This window comes from Chiloscyllium plagiosum, unplaced genomic scaffold (assembly GCF_037043375.1).
Source record: "Chiloscyllium plagiosum isolate Xiang-an unplaced genomic scaffold, Cpla_swu_hap1 HiC_scaffold_3, whole genome shotgun sequence".
Lineage (NCBI taxonomy): Eukaryota > Metazoa > Chordata > Chondrichthyes > Orectolobiformes > Hemiscylliidae > Chiloscyllium > Chiloscyllium plagiosum.
Genome location: NW_028270141.1, coordinates 75,328,375 through 75,346,931, shown reverse-complemented (window position 1 = coordinate 75,346,931; position 18,557 = coordinate 75,328,375). Strand labels below are relative to the sequence as shown.

The window sequence follows — 18,557 nt, the reverse complement described above, 5'->3', positions numbered from 1 at the left end:
TTATCAAACCCCTTTACTGATGAATGCTGACAGCCATGATAAGCTACCTCATATCATGTCTCCACTAAAAGGCAAAACAAGTGAAAAGTACTGAGAGGCTGCAGGTTCTGAATGAGGCAAAATGCAAAAAGGTAAGGAATGTGTAATGAACATTCAAGTAGTCACAATGTGAGTGAGTAGTAACAGAACAAGTGAGGACCTCTGAGATGCATCCTGGTCAAATTCATAACTTAAGTGTCCTGTTGGCAACATTCCAACGAAAGCTGCTAGTGCGCTTCAAAGTGCAACATTGAGGTGCAGAACTGTGTCACAAGCTGCTTGAAAATATGCTACAATAGTACAGCGAAGCTGGTATATGTGCAAACCTAATGTCCATGGATGGGGAACATGCAGTTGCTGTCCATGGAGTGTGCCCAGAGATAATTGGGACTGCTGTTGTAGCTGGAGGGTTGGAGGAAAGTGATAAGCTGGAGCTGCCATTTCATGTCACCATCTAGTTTCTATTCAACAATCGGGAGAATGAGAAATTGCATATAAATCAGCTAATGATTAGGTGCTGATGCATGGAAGTGGAAAGGGATACAAATAGATATCTCGCCACTCAATGGCAATATTCTCTTCTTGCCACTTTTGCCAACTTTCCAACTTTCTCCCTAATGCCTATGTTGTTGAGCGGCTGGGAAGATTCAGACTTTATTTTCTTAAAAAGCTCTCACTCTCATTCATAAAAATACATTTTCTACATTTAAATTCTTTCAATTGCTTAATCTCTTTTCTCCACAAACATTCCATTCAAATGCATAAAACCTGAAAGCATTGAAATTCATAGGCTCACTTCAATGCTTTTATTGATATTTATGAAACTGAAGCATCCTGTGAGTGGTAATCCTTCAGAAGAAGAATGTGACTTGCTCATGGCAAGAACCTGTGTCTTTTGACGTGAGGAAGCTCTTTCACTGCAACTACAGTATGTTTCTGGTTGATCTCATGCTTTTGTTGCATTAATTACATGCCATAGATATAACAAAAGAATTTACGGATTGATAATCAGCATGTTTGTCCCATTATGACAAACTTTAAATGGCCATCAAATCCTGAAGTGGGACATTATCCTGGCGCATCTGGTGCAGAGGTACAATACCACCACAGTAGGCATCCCACTGTGATATTGTTAGGTTGTGAAATCAGTTATGCAACTCTACTCATGCAATAAGAGCCATCAAACCTCTCAACAGCAAGTACAAAATAGCAAGCAATGTTTTTAACAAACATTCTTCGAATGTTCAAGATTGTTTAGATTTAAATCTTGTTTAAAAACACTTTAAATGACTTTCAACTTTGATAGTTCCTCCTGATATTTCCTATTCACATTTCTGACAGCTCCTTATAATAGGTCCTCTTTAAATTTTGACATTTCCTCATAAAAGTTCCAATGCACTTCCATGTTCCCATAAGTTGATAGCCTTTAATGCACATTTAAGCCTATTTTTATCAATCCAAAAGGGCACCTTACTTCCTCAAAAGAGCACCTGACCTTATCCAACGATATCCTGGAATTATAACCAAAGGGATGCCTTACCTCCCTCAAGAGATAACTTAGCTATCTAGACGAATCTGCAAGGTGTAGATCATCTCTTTTTATGTTTAATTTTATTTGCATTTCACTTTGTGTTTCAGATGCCAAAGATACCAAAATTAATAAGAATGTAGCAGGTTATGATTTTTATGGGCAGCTGCCTCCACATAACATATATTACAAATGATAATCAGCACCAATTTGTGTCCTCATTAAAATGCTAGTTTTTACACTCAAGATGAGATTTACAATTTTCAGCCACATCTCTCATTTCTTTGAACGTGAAGAGATTTTTGTCAACTTCCATGAAGTGATTCTCTCTGCGAGGCCTAATGTGTTTTCATAGACAACCGTCTCAAACCTGCCTCATTAACTGTCTACCCTCATGCCTGATGCTAGATGAATTCTTCTATTTGCTATAGTTGCAAGAGCTTACTACTGCCAATATCCCTGGTGTGACACCATCTTGAAATCCCAGTTTTGTACCCAGTCGAGCATGGCAGCCTGAACTTGCCAGTGACACAGCAACTACAAAGCAATACTTCTCACTGCACATAGTGGTATGGCTGATACCTCCTTGCACATACAATGGCTTTCTGACATTAATTTTCAACTATTCCCTGGCTATAGGAGGGGGACCAGAGGACGGGAGAACAGCAAGTTCTCAAACCTTTATTCGAGAAGGGTGGTACAGATAAATCGGAATGCTACAGGCCAGTGAGTCTAACATCTCTGGCAGGGAAACTATTCAAGAAATTCTGAGGGACATAATTAATGTGCACTTGGAGAAGAAAAGATTAATCATGGTTAGCATGGCTTCGTAAGGAGGAGATCATGTCAAACAAGTTTGAATTTCTTTGAGTATGTGACGAGGTGTGCAGATGAGGGTAGTGAAGTTGATGCAATCTGTATGGACTTCAGTCAGGCTTTTGACAAGGTCATGCATGGCAGGCTGGTTAAGAAGCTAAGAGCCCATTGGATCCAGGGCAATTTGATAAATTAGATCCAAGATTGGCTTAATGGCAGGAAGCAGAGGGTAATGGTCGAAGGGTCTTTTTGTGACTTGTAGATAGTGGCATACTATAGGGTTCAGTACAGGATCCCTAGCTGTTGTTGTGTAAATTAATGATCTAAGCATGCGTATAGGAGCTATGATCAATCAGTAAGTTTGCAGATGGCACAAAAATTGGTGGTGTGTTAAATAGTGAGGAGGAAAGCTTTAGACGACAGGATGATGTAAACATTAACAATGGCAAGTGAAATTTAATCCTGGAAAGTGCAAGGCGATCAATTTTGGAAGGATTAATAAGGATTACAGGCTGAATGATCGGACTGTTGGAAATAAGGGGGGTCAAAGGGACCTTGTCCATAGATCCTTGAAGGCAATGGAATATGTAGATAAGCTGGTTAAGAAGGTATAATGGAATCTTGGGTTTATTAGTCAAGACATTGAATACAAGAGTAAGGAGGGTATGATAGAGCTATATATATCTTTAGCTAGTCCACAGCTGGAATACTGTTTGCATTTCCCATCACCACCATATTATAGGAGGGATGTGATTGCACTAGGGAGGATGCAGAAGAGATTCACCAGAATGCTGCCTGGCTACAGTGAAGAGAGACTAGATAGGCTGATGTTTGTTTCTTTAGAGCAGTCATGGCTGAGAGGCCTCTGGTTGAGGTGTACAAAGTTCTGAGAGGCATAAAAAGGGAGAAACCTTTCCCCTGAAGAGAGGGATCAATATTCAGGGAGTGCAGTTTTTAACATAAGGAGCAGGAGGTTTAGAAGGTTTTGAGGAAACATGATTCCACCCGGATGGTTGTAGACATTTCGAACTCATTGCCTGAGACAGTGGAAGAATCAGGAACCCTCAAGACATTTAAGATGTAGTTAGATGGATCCAAGATGGCGGCGACCCAGTAAGACTGAGTCTATAGTGCTCCTCCCAAGACTTGGGCACAGTGGGTCACCTACCCCCTACCAAGCTCACCAAATCATTTATAAATCATTTATAATAGTTTAGTAACTCAATTAGTTGTGTAATATTACATTTAAGCAACTTAATCCTAAGTTAAAATGACTAAAGGGAAGGGAGCCCGCAGCTCTCAGCAAGCAGGAACCCCTCCCCCACACTCTCCAGCTGCAGCAGAGGCGTCCACAGCCGCCCCGGGGGACTTACCAACAGTAGCAAGTCTTGCAGAAATGCTTTCCAAGCTTGACTCGAAGATCGATGCCGTTATCGTCGAATCCAGAAATCGTTGGGAGTCGCTCTCGGCCGCGCTGCAGAAGCACGACCGTGAAATTGAAGAAATTCAACGCCGAGTCGGAGGGGCGGAGCTAAAGGCCGCGACCTCGGAGACAACCGCTCAATCGGCCGTGGATCAGGTCCGGACTCTCGAGCAGCGAGTCCGGACCTTGGAAAATCATATTGACGAAAAATATTAGTTTGCTGGGCCTTCCCGAACGGGAAGAGGAAGGCCAGCTTACAGCATTCCTGGAGCAGTGGCTGCCACAACTTTTAAATCTGCAAGCTGGATCAGGCCAGGTAAGGGTGGAATGGGCCTACCGGGTAGCAATACGCGGGCCCGGCTCGAACCAGCGCCCACGCCCGGTCCTGTTCCGGCTGCAGAGCTACAGGGAGAGGCAGATACTCCTAGAAGCCTCTAGAAATCTCGGAAAAGACCCCCAAGCTATGATCTACAAAGGATCCAAGATCATGCTATTTCAGGACTTTTCCCCGGCTCTGGTTCGAAAGAGGAAGGCATTCGACGAGGCGAAGAAGCGTTTAAGGGACTTAAATGTTCAGTACTCCTTACGCTACCCAGCGATGTTACGCTTTAACCATGAAGGATCTGTATATAACTTTGGATCACCAGAAAAGGCTAAGGAATTCTTGGACTCTCTTAGATAAACTGTAGGACATAATGGATGTTGGTCTGCCTTCCCCCCCCCCCGCTTTGGTTTATATCCCCTCCCTTTTTTTTCTTACCTTACTGCTTAATATTATCATGGGGGGTGGGGAGAGGGATTTGATTTTCTCCCCCCCCCCCTTGGAGTTGTTTTCTGTTATTATTTTATGTATATATAAGGGATGTATGTATATGTGTGTGTGTGTGTGTATGTATGTATATATATATATATATATATATGTGTGTGTGTATGTGTATGTATGTATATGTATATATATATATAAGCTGGGGGATTTGGTTAATGTTGGTGGGGGGAGGTGGTTACCTTATTCGATTTTACCTCTGTCTTTAGGAGCGGGGTTGTTTTTCCCTTCGTTATTTTGTATTATCATATTTAATTATTATTTGTTGAACTGGTAATTTTATAGTTATATGTTTATATATGGTATTAACATTACCAAATATACCCAGGTGTTGGTAGGGGTGAGGGTGGGGTGCTCACTGTTAACTCTAGCTTTGTATTATATTTGAATTTTCCTCATTTTATTGAGGAGTGCCTGGGTCAAGGGTGGGGCATTGGTTGGGAGAGGATATGAGGGATTTTTGGAGAGGAAGTGACGCCCCCTGGGAACAAGGGGGAAAGTCTCCACTTAGATACGTTTTATTTTTTTTTATTTAGAAATAGTTTTTTACTGTATTGTTGTGGGTGTATTAAAGAGGCTTTATTTTTGTAAATTTTACATATTCCATGCTCGGGATGTTCTGGATAGGGTTCCCCCTCCCGAGGGGTCTCGGATTGGCCCAGAGGATTATGGTTGATCAGTCGGTTAAGTGGTGCACCTGGAATGTCAAGGGGAGTAATTCGCCACTTAAAAGGAAGAAGATATTATCAAATCTTAAGAAGGAAAGAGTTGATATAGCTCTCCTACAGGAGACACACCTGTCAGATAAAGAACACTTGAAATTACGACAGGGCAGATTTGATCAGGCCTTTTTTTCTTCTTTTAGCTCAAAAAGCAGGGGAGTTGTTATTCTTGTTCGGAAGAATTTCCCTTTCAAAATCCTAAAGCAGATAAAAGACGAATCTGGACGATATATCTTGATTAAAGCCCTCATAAATGGAGAGGAATATGGGATTTGAAATTTGTACTGCCCCCCGGCACACCCCTTTAAATTTATAACGGAAGCCTTTTCAAAATTGATGGCTTTTGATGCCCGTCATATAATTATAGGGGGAGACTTTAATTGTATTATGGATCCGGAAATAGACAGGATTCCCAAGAGTACTGCAGGAGTATCTCCCAGATCTAGACAATTGATGAATCTGAACAAAGAATTAGGATTAGTAGATGTATGGAGATGTCTTCATCCACAGGGTAGAGATTTTTCTTTCTACTCTAATCCACATAAATGTCATATCAGAATTGATATGTTTTTTGCCCCCTCGATTTTTTTAAATTCCATATCATCCTGTAAAATAGGTAATATAGCAATTTCTGACCACGCTGCTGTATATATGGAAACTAAGGCGAGGAACAGTGGGACATCCCCTCGGCATTGGCGTATGGACCCCTTCTTAATGAAAGATAGTAAATTTGTAAAGTACCTCTCTCAAGAATTTAAAACTTTTTTAGAAATTAATTCAGGTACAGCTAGCAACCCGTCAATGATGTGGGAGACCATCAAAGCTTACACGCGAGGCTTGATCATCTCGTACTCAGCGACCCAGAAGAAATTAAAGGGAGAACAACAGCGTCTGCTTGAAGCCCGCTGAAACAGCATACACTGATAGACCTTCTATTATTAAATTGCAAAGGATTACAGCTCTTAGGACAGCTCTAAATACTACACTTACTCAAACGGCTAAGAGGGAAATATTATTTGCAAAGCAAAGGTTATATGAATATGGCGACAAACCGGGTAGATACTTAGCATTTCTTGCAAAGAAAAAAAAGGCCCCTCAGACTATTATGTCTATCAAGGAAAGTACGGGTATTTTGACTCATGATCATAAAAAGATTAATGCGACCTTTAGAGAATTCTATTCTGAGTTATATAAATCACAGGATTGTGAAGATAGGACGAAGAGGATGCAGTCATTTTTTAAAAATTTGACTTTTCCAGACCTAACTCCGGAACAAGTATCGGTCCTAAATGCTCCTCTTACACCCCAAGAAATAGTTGATGCAATTAGGCACCTTCAAAATGGTAAGGCGCCGGGCCCAGATGGCTTTCAAGCTGAATTCTATAAAGAATTTACAGAAATACTGGTTGGTCCACTTATGGACATGTATAACTATGCATATAGTCAGGGCTGTCTCCCGCCTTCGCTGAAAGAGGCAAATATCTCTCTTATCCTTAAAAAAGGAAAGGACCCAGAAGATTGTACATCATACAGACCAATATCCTTGCTAAATGTAGATTTTAAAATCCTCTCTAAAACGTTAGCACTGAGATTAGAAAGGATACTGCCACATATTATAAAGGAGGATCAGACGGGGTTTATTAAGGGCCGTAGATCATCCAATAATGTTAGAAGGGCTCTGAATATGATTCAAGCTTGTCATCAGGGAAAGATACCAGGAGTAGTGGTTTCATTAGACGCGGAAAAGGCATTTGATAGGGTCGAATGGTCATATTTGTTTTACACATTGGAGAGGTTTGGTGTTGGACAGGTGTTTACCAAATGGATCTCAACATTGTATAGTGATCCCAAAGCAGTTGTGGTTACCAATGGATTAGGCTCGGATAGCTTCAGTGTGGGTAGGGGCTGCCGTCAGGGATGTCCCCTCTCGCCATTGTTATTCACGCTAATAATTGAACCACTAGCAGAAGCTATACAAGCTGATCCTAATATAGTGGCCCCAAGGATTGGTACAGGTAAACATAAAGTTACCCTTTATGCAGATGATGTTCTTCTATTCCTCAGTAACCCTTTGATGTCCATACCTCGCTTAATCCAAGTTATTAATACATTTAGTGCATTCTCAGGCTATAAAATTAATTTTTCAAAATCGGAGGCTATGCCAATGGGTGGCCTTGCTGTGATACCCCGCTTAGCGGACGGTTCCCTTTTTCCCTTTCGCTGGTCCCTGGAGGGTTTCTTATATTTAGGCATTTTTATTACTCCAGTATTTGGTCAGTTGTATAAGGCTAATTTTGTGTATTTATTGGAAAGGATAAGGCAGGACCTCCAGCGATGGGGAGACCTGCCAATTTCCTGGTTGGGTAGAATAGCATTAATCAAAATGAATATCCTGCCCCGTCTCCTATATCCTATGAGAATGCTTCCGGTGATGCTGCCGAGGATGGCTTTATGTAAATTATACGGCTGGCTGAGTTCCTTTATCTGGAATCATAGGCGGCCCCTCATTAAGCTGAAGAAGCTACAGCTTCCACAGGCAAGGGGTGGATTGGACTTCCCAGATTTTAGGAAATATCAATTAAGTTCCCTATTAAGTTACATAGCTGATTGGGTCTTGTCTGATCCACAATCAATCTGGTTGGACATCGAGGCTTCTCAAGTAAAATACCCACTTATTAACCTTTTATTCTCAGACAAGAGGAAAATCATTACAGATCACTGTAAAAACCCTATAATACTGAATACAATCAAGGCTTGGAATATAATGCGGCAAAATGAGGGTAATTCACATAAAACATCCCCCTATGCACCGATAGTGGGAGCATGGGGATTCCAAGCGGGGTTAACAGATGCCACTTTTAAACTCTGGAGATCCAGGGGTATCTCATGTCTCGGGGATTTATTTAAAGATGGGGTCCTGATGTCTTTCGGACAGCTGCGTCAGAAATTCGGATTACCCAATGGAGACCTCTTTCGATACTTCCAAATTCGAGATTTTATACAGAAGAAGACTACGTTATTAGATAGTCTTTGTAAATCCGATAGAGAATGTAGTGTCCTACGACCAGTGGGGGTATCTTCCGTCAGTAATATTTATCATTTGCTACATGATGAAGTATAGGGAGATATGGATAATCTGCTTAAAACATGGGATCAGGATCTGGGACTAGAAATCTCCACAGAAACGTGGAATGATATCTGGGAAAATGCTAGAAGAATTACTATTTGTAACAGAACCCAGGCTATCCAGCTGAAGATACTTCATAGGGCCCATATAGCACCGGTTCGATTGGCAAAATTTAAGGCAGGAGCATCTCCAATGTGTCCTAAATGCAAAATAGAGGTGGGCACTCTTGTACATTGCTTATGGACCTGTCATAAGATCCGTAGATATTGGACTAAAGTAGCAAGTACCCTGACAGAAATTTTAGGAACGGAAATAAAAGTGGACCCCGTATCTCTCCTCTTGGGCTTTTCGAACTTTCCCTCCCTGGACACGTACGGGAAGAGACTATTTTCTATTCTTTCTTTCTGTGCAAGGAAAAATATTTTGATGAACTGGGTGGCGGAGGGCCCCCCTGGACTTTCAAATTGGCACAGACTAATTATGGAATGTATTCCCCTTGACTTCCTTACAAATATGGTGCACCGAAAGACCGAATTATTTTATAAAATATGGCAGCCCTTTTTGAATTACATAAATACAGATATTTCGGCTATCCTAACAAGGGCTTTTATTTAATTGAGATTACAAACCTGGCTGGTCGGCGGCCCCTCGGGGGAGGAATCCCGCACGAATACGGGTTTTATCATATCTGATGCTAACACATCCCGAGCATGTAAGAGACTTAAATATACACCCTGGTTAGTTGTAGGTTAGATTAGTAGATAGTTGAGTTTTGTTTGTTTGTTTTTTTTTCTTTTCGGTTTTTTTTTGTTGTTTTTTTTTTTGTCAAATTTTGGCTATTGTATATTTGAGCTAATTGTATATCAATGTTTATATCTGAGAGTTTTGTTTATTTTTGTAAACTTGTAAAAATGTTAAATTTCTAATAAAAATATCTATAAAAAAAAAAGATGTAGTTAGATGAGCAGTTGAAATGCTATAATATATGAGGCTACAGGGCAAGTGCTGAAAAATGGGATTAGAATAAGTGCATGTTTGATGACCAGTATGGACACAATGAGCTGAGGGGCCTCTTTCCATGCTGTAAAATCTCTTTCACTCTATGAATCTACAATTGCACTTTCCTGCACCTATGACTATTGGTCAGCACGTACATGAGTATCAATTGAACTGGACTTGATGTGAGGTAGGATATAGACAGCAGTCAAACTGGGTGTCATCATTGGACGTATGGTACCTAATATATTTCTAGGTATTGTTTCCAGGGGGCAATGTGTAGAGGAGAACTGTGAAATGATAATCCCGCATTAATTCTATTACGACAGGGAAGTTGTGTTTGCAAATAGGAGTTGGGAGGTCATGTTGCGACTGTACAGGACATTGGTTAGGCCACTTTTGGGATATTCCCTGCAATTCTGGTCTCCTTCCTATTGGAAACATGTTGTAAAACTTGAAAGGGTGCAGAAAAGATTTACAAGGATGTTGCCACGGTTTGAGGATCTGAGCTACAGGGAGAGGCTGAACAGGCTGGGGCTGTTTTCCCTGGAGCGTCAGAGATTGAGGGGTGACCTTATAGAGGTTTACAAAATTATGAGTAGCATAGGAGAAATAAGCAAAGTCTTTTCCCTGAGGTGGGGGAGCCCAGAACTAGAGGGCATAGGTTTTAGAGTGAGAGGGGAAAGATATAAAAGAGACCTAAGGGGAAACTTTTTCACGCAGAGGGTGGTATGTGTATGGAATGAGCTGCCAGAGGAAGTGGTGGAGGCTAGTACAATTGCAACATTTAAAAGGCATCTGGATGGGGATATGAATAGAAAGGGTTTGGAAGGATGTGGGCTAGGTGCTGGCAGGTGGGACTAGATTGGGTCGGGATATCTGGTCAGCATGGACAAGTTAGACTGATGGGTCTGTTTCCATGCAGTACATCTCTATGACTCTGATTCTACATACAAACAGGAATCTATTACTGGAATCTAATGACATTTCTGTTTTACCCAACAGTTGATTTCATCGGAGGGTTTGACTCATACGGCTATCAGGGCCCACAGAAAACATCTCATTTACAGTTGCAGCCGATGTACATGTAAGTCCATCTTTTAAGTGCACTTTAAGTTAAATTTCTACCATGTATTCTTTATTGTTTGATTTGAATTGACTGTACAGATAACTTCAATATGCTGTGAAGGAGATACATTTCTTCTATCACATTTCATGGGGACTCGCTCATCAGCTGTCTTAATTTCAGTGGAGGATCCAAAGAAGCTCCAGAAAAATGAATAGTGTTCTTATTTATTAATGATCTATCATGGAATCATAGAATACATCCAATTTTTAATTGCCTGTAACCTCTTCCTTTCAAAACCTCATGTATTTGAAAAGGTGTAGTAATACCTGTATTCATACTCGAACAATGCCTTATCAGTTTAGCCATTTTCCTCTCCAATAATTCCCTAAATGTGCATGTCTTACTGACAAGTAAATCAAAATTAAACTCTAATATAGAGCTCACAATGTCTAGCCTTATGTAAATTGTAAAACTTTAAGAAGCCAAAAGTCCCCATTTTCTGTTGGTGTTACTTCAACAAAATCATTGAATATAAACAACCTGGATATGAACATGCTTGCACACTAAGAAACAGTGCACTCAGAAATTCTTAAAATGTAAAGTGAATGAAAAGAATAATTTATTTCTGAGTTATAGAAGATAATATTAGCATGTAAATCTATGATTTTTATAAGATGATTTACCACCACTATTCAATAGAATAATATACTTCTAGTCCCATGAGAAGTATGTTAACAATTTATTATTGATTTTCCTGCATGCAGAGCACACATTTTAAATCATATATAGTCTTGTACTCAGTACTACTAGACAGTTTTGCATCAAAACATAGAAAATAAAAGCAGGAGTTCAATATGTTCATGGCTGATCATTCAGCACCCTGATACATTTTTAATCAATAATGGAATCGGTTGTTATGGGAAGAGTGGAGTTGGGGATTATCAGATCAACCACAATCTCATTGGATGGCAGAACAGACTGGATGGACTGACTGGCCTACTTCTGCTTCTATGTCATAGAGTCATACAACATAGAAACAGGCTCTTCGACCAAACAAACACAAATTACACTAATCCCATTTACCTGCACTGGGTCCATATGCCCTGGCATTTTAAGTGCTCATACAGATGCTTCTTAAATGTTGCTAGAGTACCTGCCTCCGGTATTCCCTCTGGCAGCACATTTCCTATTTCTACCACCCCTGGGTGAATTTTGTTTTTTCAGATCTCTTCTAAACCACTTACTCCTCACCTTAAACTTATGACTCTGGTCTTAGACACTTCTACCTAAGAGAGATGATTCTCATGATCTACTTCCAAGCCACCCATAATTTTGTGTACCTCAATCAGATACCCTCTCAACCTCCTTTGCTCCAAAGAAAACAAACCCACTCCATCTAGTCTCTCTTCATAACTGAGACTTTTCATATCAGGAAACATCCTGGTGAATCTCCTCTGCACCTTCTCCAGTCCTGTCCTCCTGCTAGTGTGATGACCAGAACTGCCCACAGTATTCCATTTGTGGCCTATAAAGTTATAACAAAGCTTCCTTGCTTCTATATTCTACCTCCAGGTTAAAAAGGCAAGAATCCCATTTGCCTTCTTCACCACCCTGTCTACCTGTGCTGACACCTTCAATGATTTATAGACTTGTACACCAAGGTCCATTTGTTCTGTAATACTCTCGAGGGACCTACCATTCATTGAGTATGTCCTTCCCTTTTTGGACCTCCCAAAATGCATTACCTTACACTTATCAGGATTAAGTTCTACCTGCCATTGCTCGATGCAATTTATGTGTCTACCAATATCAACTCCAGCCTGGCACCATCCTCGTCCGTATCAATAGCATCACCAATTTTCATGTCATCTGCAAATTTACTTATTATATCTTCTACATTCACAACCAAGTTGTTAATGTATAATAACAAATACCAAAGGTCCCAGCACCAACCCTACAGTATACTGCTGGTCACAGTCATCCAATCACAAAAACATCCCTCCGTTATCACCCTTAGCTTCCTAATTGCAAGCCAAATGTGGATCTTGTTTGCCAAGTTGAATTCCACGGGCTTTTATCTTTTGGACCAGCCTTCCAAATAGGACCTTGTCATGGCCATGTAAACCACATCAACTGCACTACCCTCATCAATATATTTAATCACCTTCACAACAACTCAATTAGAAAGACAAGACCTCTCTCTAACAAATCTGTGCTGACCATCCCTGATTAATCCCTGTACTTTCAAGTGTTGATTAATCCTGTCCCTCAGATTTTTTTTTCCCTAGTAATTTATCTACCACTGACATCTAACTAACCACTATAACTGATTGGTCTGTGATGACTTGGCTTATCCCTGCTTCCCTTCTTGAACAAAGGAACCACATTAGCTATCCTCCAATCATCTGGCACTTCATCTGTAGCCAGCAAAATATTAAATATCTCCAAAAAGGCCCCAGCAATCTCCTCATCTTCCATAGCAGCCTGGATACATCTCATCAGGTTCTGGGGATTTATGCATCTCTATGCCTGCCAAAGCACATAATATATTTTCTTTATTTTCTCTGGGATGTGGGTGTTGCTGGCTGGCCAGCATTTATTGAAGTTGCCCTTGAGAAGGTGGTGGTGAGCTGACTCTTGAATTGCTACAGTCCACATGCTATAGCTTGACCTACAGTGCCATTAAGTAGGAATTCCAGGATATTGATTCAGCCACAGTGAAAGAAAAACAAAATATTTCCAAGTCAGGATGATGAATGGCTTGGAAGGAAACTTGCCTTTGAGACAATAGTGGGTGCTCCCATGTATCTACTGTCCTTGTCCTTCTAGATGGAAGTGGTCATGGGTTCGGAAAGTGCTGCCTAAGACTATGTGATGAAGTTGTAAATAGTACACACTGCTGCTTTGAGAGTCAGTGGTGGAGGGAGCGGAAGCTTGTGGATGTGGTGCCAATCAAGTAGCTATTTTGTCCTGGATGGTGCCAAGCTTTTTGAGTGTTGTTGGAGCTACACTCATCCAGGAAAGTGGGCAGTATTCCATCACACTCCTGATTTGTACCTTATAAATGGTAGGCAAGTTTGGGGAGTCAAGAAGTCAGCATGTTCTTGAAGAGTGAAGGTCAAAGGCAATAGATCCAAGAAACCCTGGATATTATGGGATCTTGTGAATTTGATAAAGAAAAGAAAGGAAGCATATGTCAAGTACAGCACATTAAAAACAGGGAGGCCTTTCAACTGTATAGAGAGTATAGGGTGTTGCCTAAAAAGAAATTAGGAGGGCAAAGATGGGCCACAAAATAACTTCGGCTGATCGGATTGAGGAAAGTCCCAAGGCATTTTATCAATATGTTCAAGTGAGAAGAGTACCAGTGGAAGAGGGTACTTTTAGAGACCAAAGGGACACTTGTGAATGGAGGCAGTGGATGTGATTGAGGTCCTAAATGAATGCTTCTCATCTGTATTCATGTTGGAGAAGACATTGTAACTGGGGATTTCAGTTGGAATGGTGAGGTTCTAGGACATGTTAGGTTAATAAGAAGGTGAGTTATTCCCTCAATCAGCTTTCCAGACTTCCCATGTACCTTATCCTGCCCATATCTTTTTTTGCCTACTGGATTGTCCTTCCATTCGTTCTACATCTGATTGGACCTTACGCCCAAATTTACCATCTACTCTGTGCCTGTCCCCTGCCAAATTAATTAAAAACCTCCGCAAGAGCATAAGCACCCTCCCAATAAGGATAATCGGAGCCAATACAGTCCCAGGTGCTGTCCCAATGATTCAAAAATCTGAAGTCCTCACTCCTACCACATCCCTTTAACCACATGTTCATCTGACCTATCTTCCTATTTCTATACTCAGTAGTACCAGGTGCTGGACTAATCCAGAGATTACAACTTTTCTACTCTTCCTTCTTAATCTGTGACCTAACTCTCTAGATTCCTAATGAGGTCCTCATTTCTTTCTTTACCCATGTCATTGGCATGGACAGTATCACGACTGCTGGCTATCCATTCTCCCCCTTCAGAATGCTCTGCAGCCAATCTGAGACTTCCCTGACCTTGGCACCAGAAAGGAAACATGCCATTTGAGAATTTTATTTGCTGCCAGAAAACCACATGTCAGTACCTTTTACAATCAAGGCTGCTATCGCTAAAGCTTTCCCAATTTATTTTGCCCACACCCCGCTGTGCAGCAGAGCCAACAGTAGTACCACAAACTTGGCTGTTGCTGCTTTCCCCTGAGTGACCATTCACCCCCCACCCCCACCCCAGTTGTATCCAACACAGTATACTTGAGAAATGGCCACTGGGGACTCCTACTCTGCCTACCCACATTTACCACTCCTCTCCCACTAGTACTCCAACTGAGCTTGATCCACTTCACTCCTGCTCTGAGTGAGTTCGATTCACTCCTCTCCTACTGCTGCTCTGATTGAGCTCTTATGTCTTCTCCCCATTCCTTTGGATTCCTTTAGCCCTGAGAACTGTAACTAATTCCTTCTTGAGTATTGGAACATCCTTCCTGTATTTACCCTGTCTAATCTTGTTAGAATTTTATCAGTTTCTATGAGACTCCATTTAATTCCTCTAAATTATATTTCAGTGAATATCGTCCTAAGCGATCCAGTATCTCTTCATACATCAGTGCTGCCATCCCAAGAAACAGTCCAGAAAGCCTTTGTTGCAATCCATCCATAGCTCAGATATTCTTCCTCATATGAGCAGACCAAAACTGTACACCATACTCTAGGTGTGGGCTCACCAAGGCGCTGACAATTACAGCAAGACATTCCTGCTCCCATACTCAAATTCTGTTGCTATGAAAACCAACATAACATTTGCTTTTTTCACTGCCTATTCAACCTGCCTGCTTACTTTCAGTGACTGGTGTTTAAGGACACCCAGGTCTCATTCCACCTCCCTCTTTCCCAATCTATCTCCATTTGGATAATAATCAGCTTTCCTGTTTTTGCAATCAAAGTGGATAACTTCACATTTATTTTCATTATACTTCATCTTCCATGTGTCCACTCAATCAACATGTTAAAATCACACTAAAGTATCTCTTCATTGTTCTCACAGTTTGCCGTCTCATTCAGCTTTGTGTCATCTGCAGACTTGGAAATATTACAATTGCATCTAAATTATTAGTATATATTGTGAATAGTTTTAATTATGAAGATAAAGTTAACACTATTAACAAAAGCATACCATGAAACATTAGTCCCTTGAAAACATTAATGCCAAAACAAAATACTGCTATGCTATGAAGTAATATTCACTACAAATCCATAAGTTGATTACACTTCCTCACATTCTGAATTAAATAGCAGAACCTCAGAGTAATATCTCTGGATTATTACCTGAGCTATGAACAAATTGGCAAACAGTCAATAATATTAGAGAATGTGTGTGACTCAAATGCTGGTGTGGAACACTGATGGTATGATACTGTCACTAGAGATAATGTCACTAAAAATCTGAATTCCAAGCTAATGTTCTCGGAACAAGGGTATGAGCTACACTGTGGCAGGTGGAGAAATTTAAGTTCAATTTAAAAAATCTGGAATAAACTCAACAATGCAACCCTTGTCAATTATTGTAAAGACAAATGTCCTTTGGGGAAGGAAATTTGCTGTCTATACCTAATCAGGTCTACATGTGACTCCAGACCCATAAAAATGTGGTTGTCTCTGAACTATCTTAACAATAAATTCTGATCAAGCCAGCTGACACTATCTTAGATCCCCATCCATACTCCCAGTGAGCCATTGGTAGTCTGAAATTGCCCTTCACTATTGACATAGTGGTGCAGCAGCTGCAAATGATCACTTCTCATGGCACATAGGTGACACAGCTAATACTTGCTTGAACATACAACTGTACATTCCTCCATCTATGACTGTTTAAGCGGCAGGTCACACAGCTCTCCAATCTTTCAGCTACATCCCATCTTACATACTTATCTAAGTCATTACCATGCTTTCCCAAATGCCTACCATACCCAGTTACTAATCAGTGATGATTGTCAGACCTCTACATACAGGAAAGCCTTCAATTCCTTCAAAATATTAATTTTTATTTAAAATCATCAAAATCAAACAGATATCAAACAAACAGAAGCTGCATTTGATTCTTGGAACACAAAAATAAACTGCATGCTTGTTGAGCTCCAACAATTTACAGTCAATGACTGATCACTGCATCCTACTGGAACTGGTATAAATTAGGTTGTGTCTGGTTAGCATCTGACACAATTGCAATCTATGGTGCTGGGTGTGATGTTCCTTCTGCTTAATGTTTTCATCCTGCTCCTCAGAAAACTGCCACTCTCCCATTTCCTCAGCATCCATCGCATTCCCTTGTTGCCTGCTCCAGTTAGGCAGATCACGGCATGTCTGTTTATGTGGCACACTCTATCTAAAACATATTGAAGGATCTCACCAGTCCATTCCAAACAGAAAAACGACATCTTAATTTGGCCTATCATTTCTCCACCATGACCCTCATCGGAAAATAGGCTACTTTGTATTTACGCCATGCCTCAGTTAGGAGTTGTTTCATGGAGTCATCAGCTATGATCAAAGTGGGTAGTCTTCAGTCTCCTAGTAATCATCTTTGAAGTCATCTGGATCATCAAACACAACAGGAACATGAGAATTCTCAAGGAAGTGTGAGTTGTAGCAGCTGTCAGGGCCCTGGGCACAAAACCTCTAGAAATTGGAATCAGTGATCACAGATCATTCACAGATTCTTGATTGAAAGCAGTTGAGACCAATATATTTGCATGTTTCAAGAATGAGTTTGATATAATTCTTAGGCCCAAAGGGATCAAAGGGTAAGAGGAGAAAGTGGGAATAGGATACTAATTCAGGTGATCAGCCATGATCACATTGAATGGCGGAACAGGCTAGAGAGGCTGAATGGCCCACTCCTGCTCTTATTTTCTGAGCTTCATTAATGGAAGGCAATCCTTTTCAACTGACGAACTCCGTTACAAAACGATATAACCCTGAAAGCACAATGTGTGTACTGTTGATTGCGTCCTGGGCCTGAGGGTACCCAATGTTGTCAACAAATCCTCCTGCCCAGGCCTCGTCACAAGATAACACTCACCTCATTACAGGGAAATGTGATGACGCAATGTGATCTGGCACAAATGGCATCAATATTTGACACATGTCTGGAAATCGAGGAATCACACAGAGGTCTCCAGAGGCTCCCTGGAATGAGCCGAAAATGTTCATGTAGCTGTAATGTTGATGGCCACAGGAGGAAATGGCCATACACTCCCTTGCTCACAATCAGATGTTAATACTGATTAACATCCTTGCAGGCATACCATGAAGGTTCATCAGACTTGTATCTGCTATGGGATTGTTCTAACAGGAAATATTGGGCAAACTAGAATTTCAAAGACTATGAAATAATCTAATAGAAACCTATCCAAAATCTGAAAAAGAAAGACAGGGTAGAAACAAGTAAGATCTTATCCCCAACTGGGGAGTCTAGAACTTGGGGACACTATTTAAAAATAAGTGGGTACTATTTAAGAGCAGGATGAGTAGAATTTCTTTTACTCAGAAGGTTGTGAATCTGTGGCATTCTCTACGTAAGCTCAGTGTTTCAGTATAGAGTGGTAGTGACCAAAGGAAACCATACTCGATCCCTTACAGTAACATATATCCTCTGCAATTATTGTCTGCTCCACATCCCTGCACATGTTATTCTGAGGACCGAAGGCAATTTCCCCACTTCCCTGTCATATCATCGCCCCCTGACAACTGCATCCACCCTTGATTTTTATTAAGCTGACCCCCACCACTGCCGACTTACCTGGGCACACACACTGATCATGACTCCATCCCCCACCACTGCAGACTTACTTGGGCACACACATTGATCATGACTCCATCTCCCACCACTGCCGAGTTACCTTGGCACACAGCCCTGACTTTTATGACCAGGTCCCTGACTGATCACTTTGCAGCTACCCAACTAACTTACTGTGAT

At 40.9% G+C, this 18,557-nt stretch overlaps 1 protein-coding gene across 4 annotated transcripts in view; it reads left to right on the top strand.

Annotated features, from left to right (window-relative positions):
- The window catches only part of nkain2 (sodium/potassium transporting ATPase interacting 2), a 532,063-nt gene that overhangs the window by 494,602 nt on the left and 18,904 nt on the right, over positions 1-18,557 (top strand). For 3 of the 4 annotated variants that reach the window (XR_006310461.2, XM_087976059.1, XM_043684074.2), the window contains one exon: positions 10,480-10,561. Coding sequence is in view for 2 of the 4 variants with exons in the window: in XM_087976059.1 (XP_087832185.1) it covers positions 10,480-10,561 (82 nt within the window). In the remaining 2 variants the exon portion in view is untranslated. Of the gene's footprint in view, positions 1-10,479; positions 10,562-18,557 lie in introns of those variants that run through there. The other variant, XR_015751839.1, reaches the window with a different exon arrangement.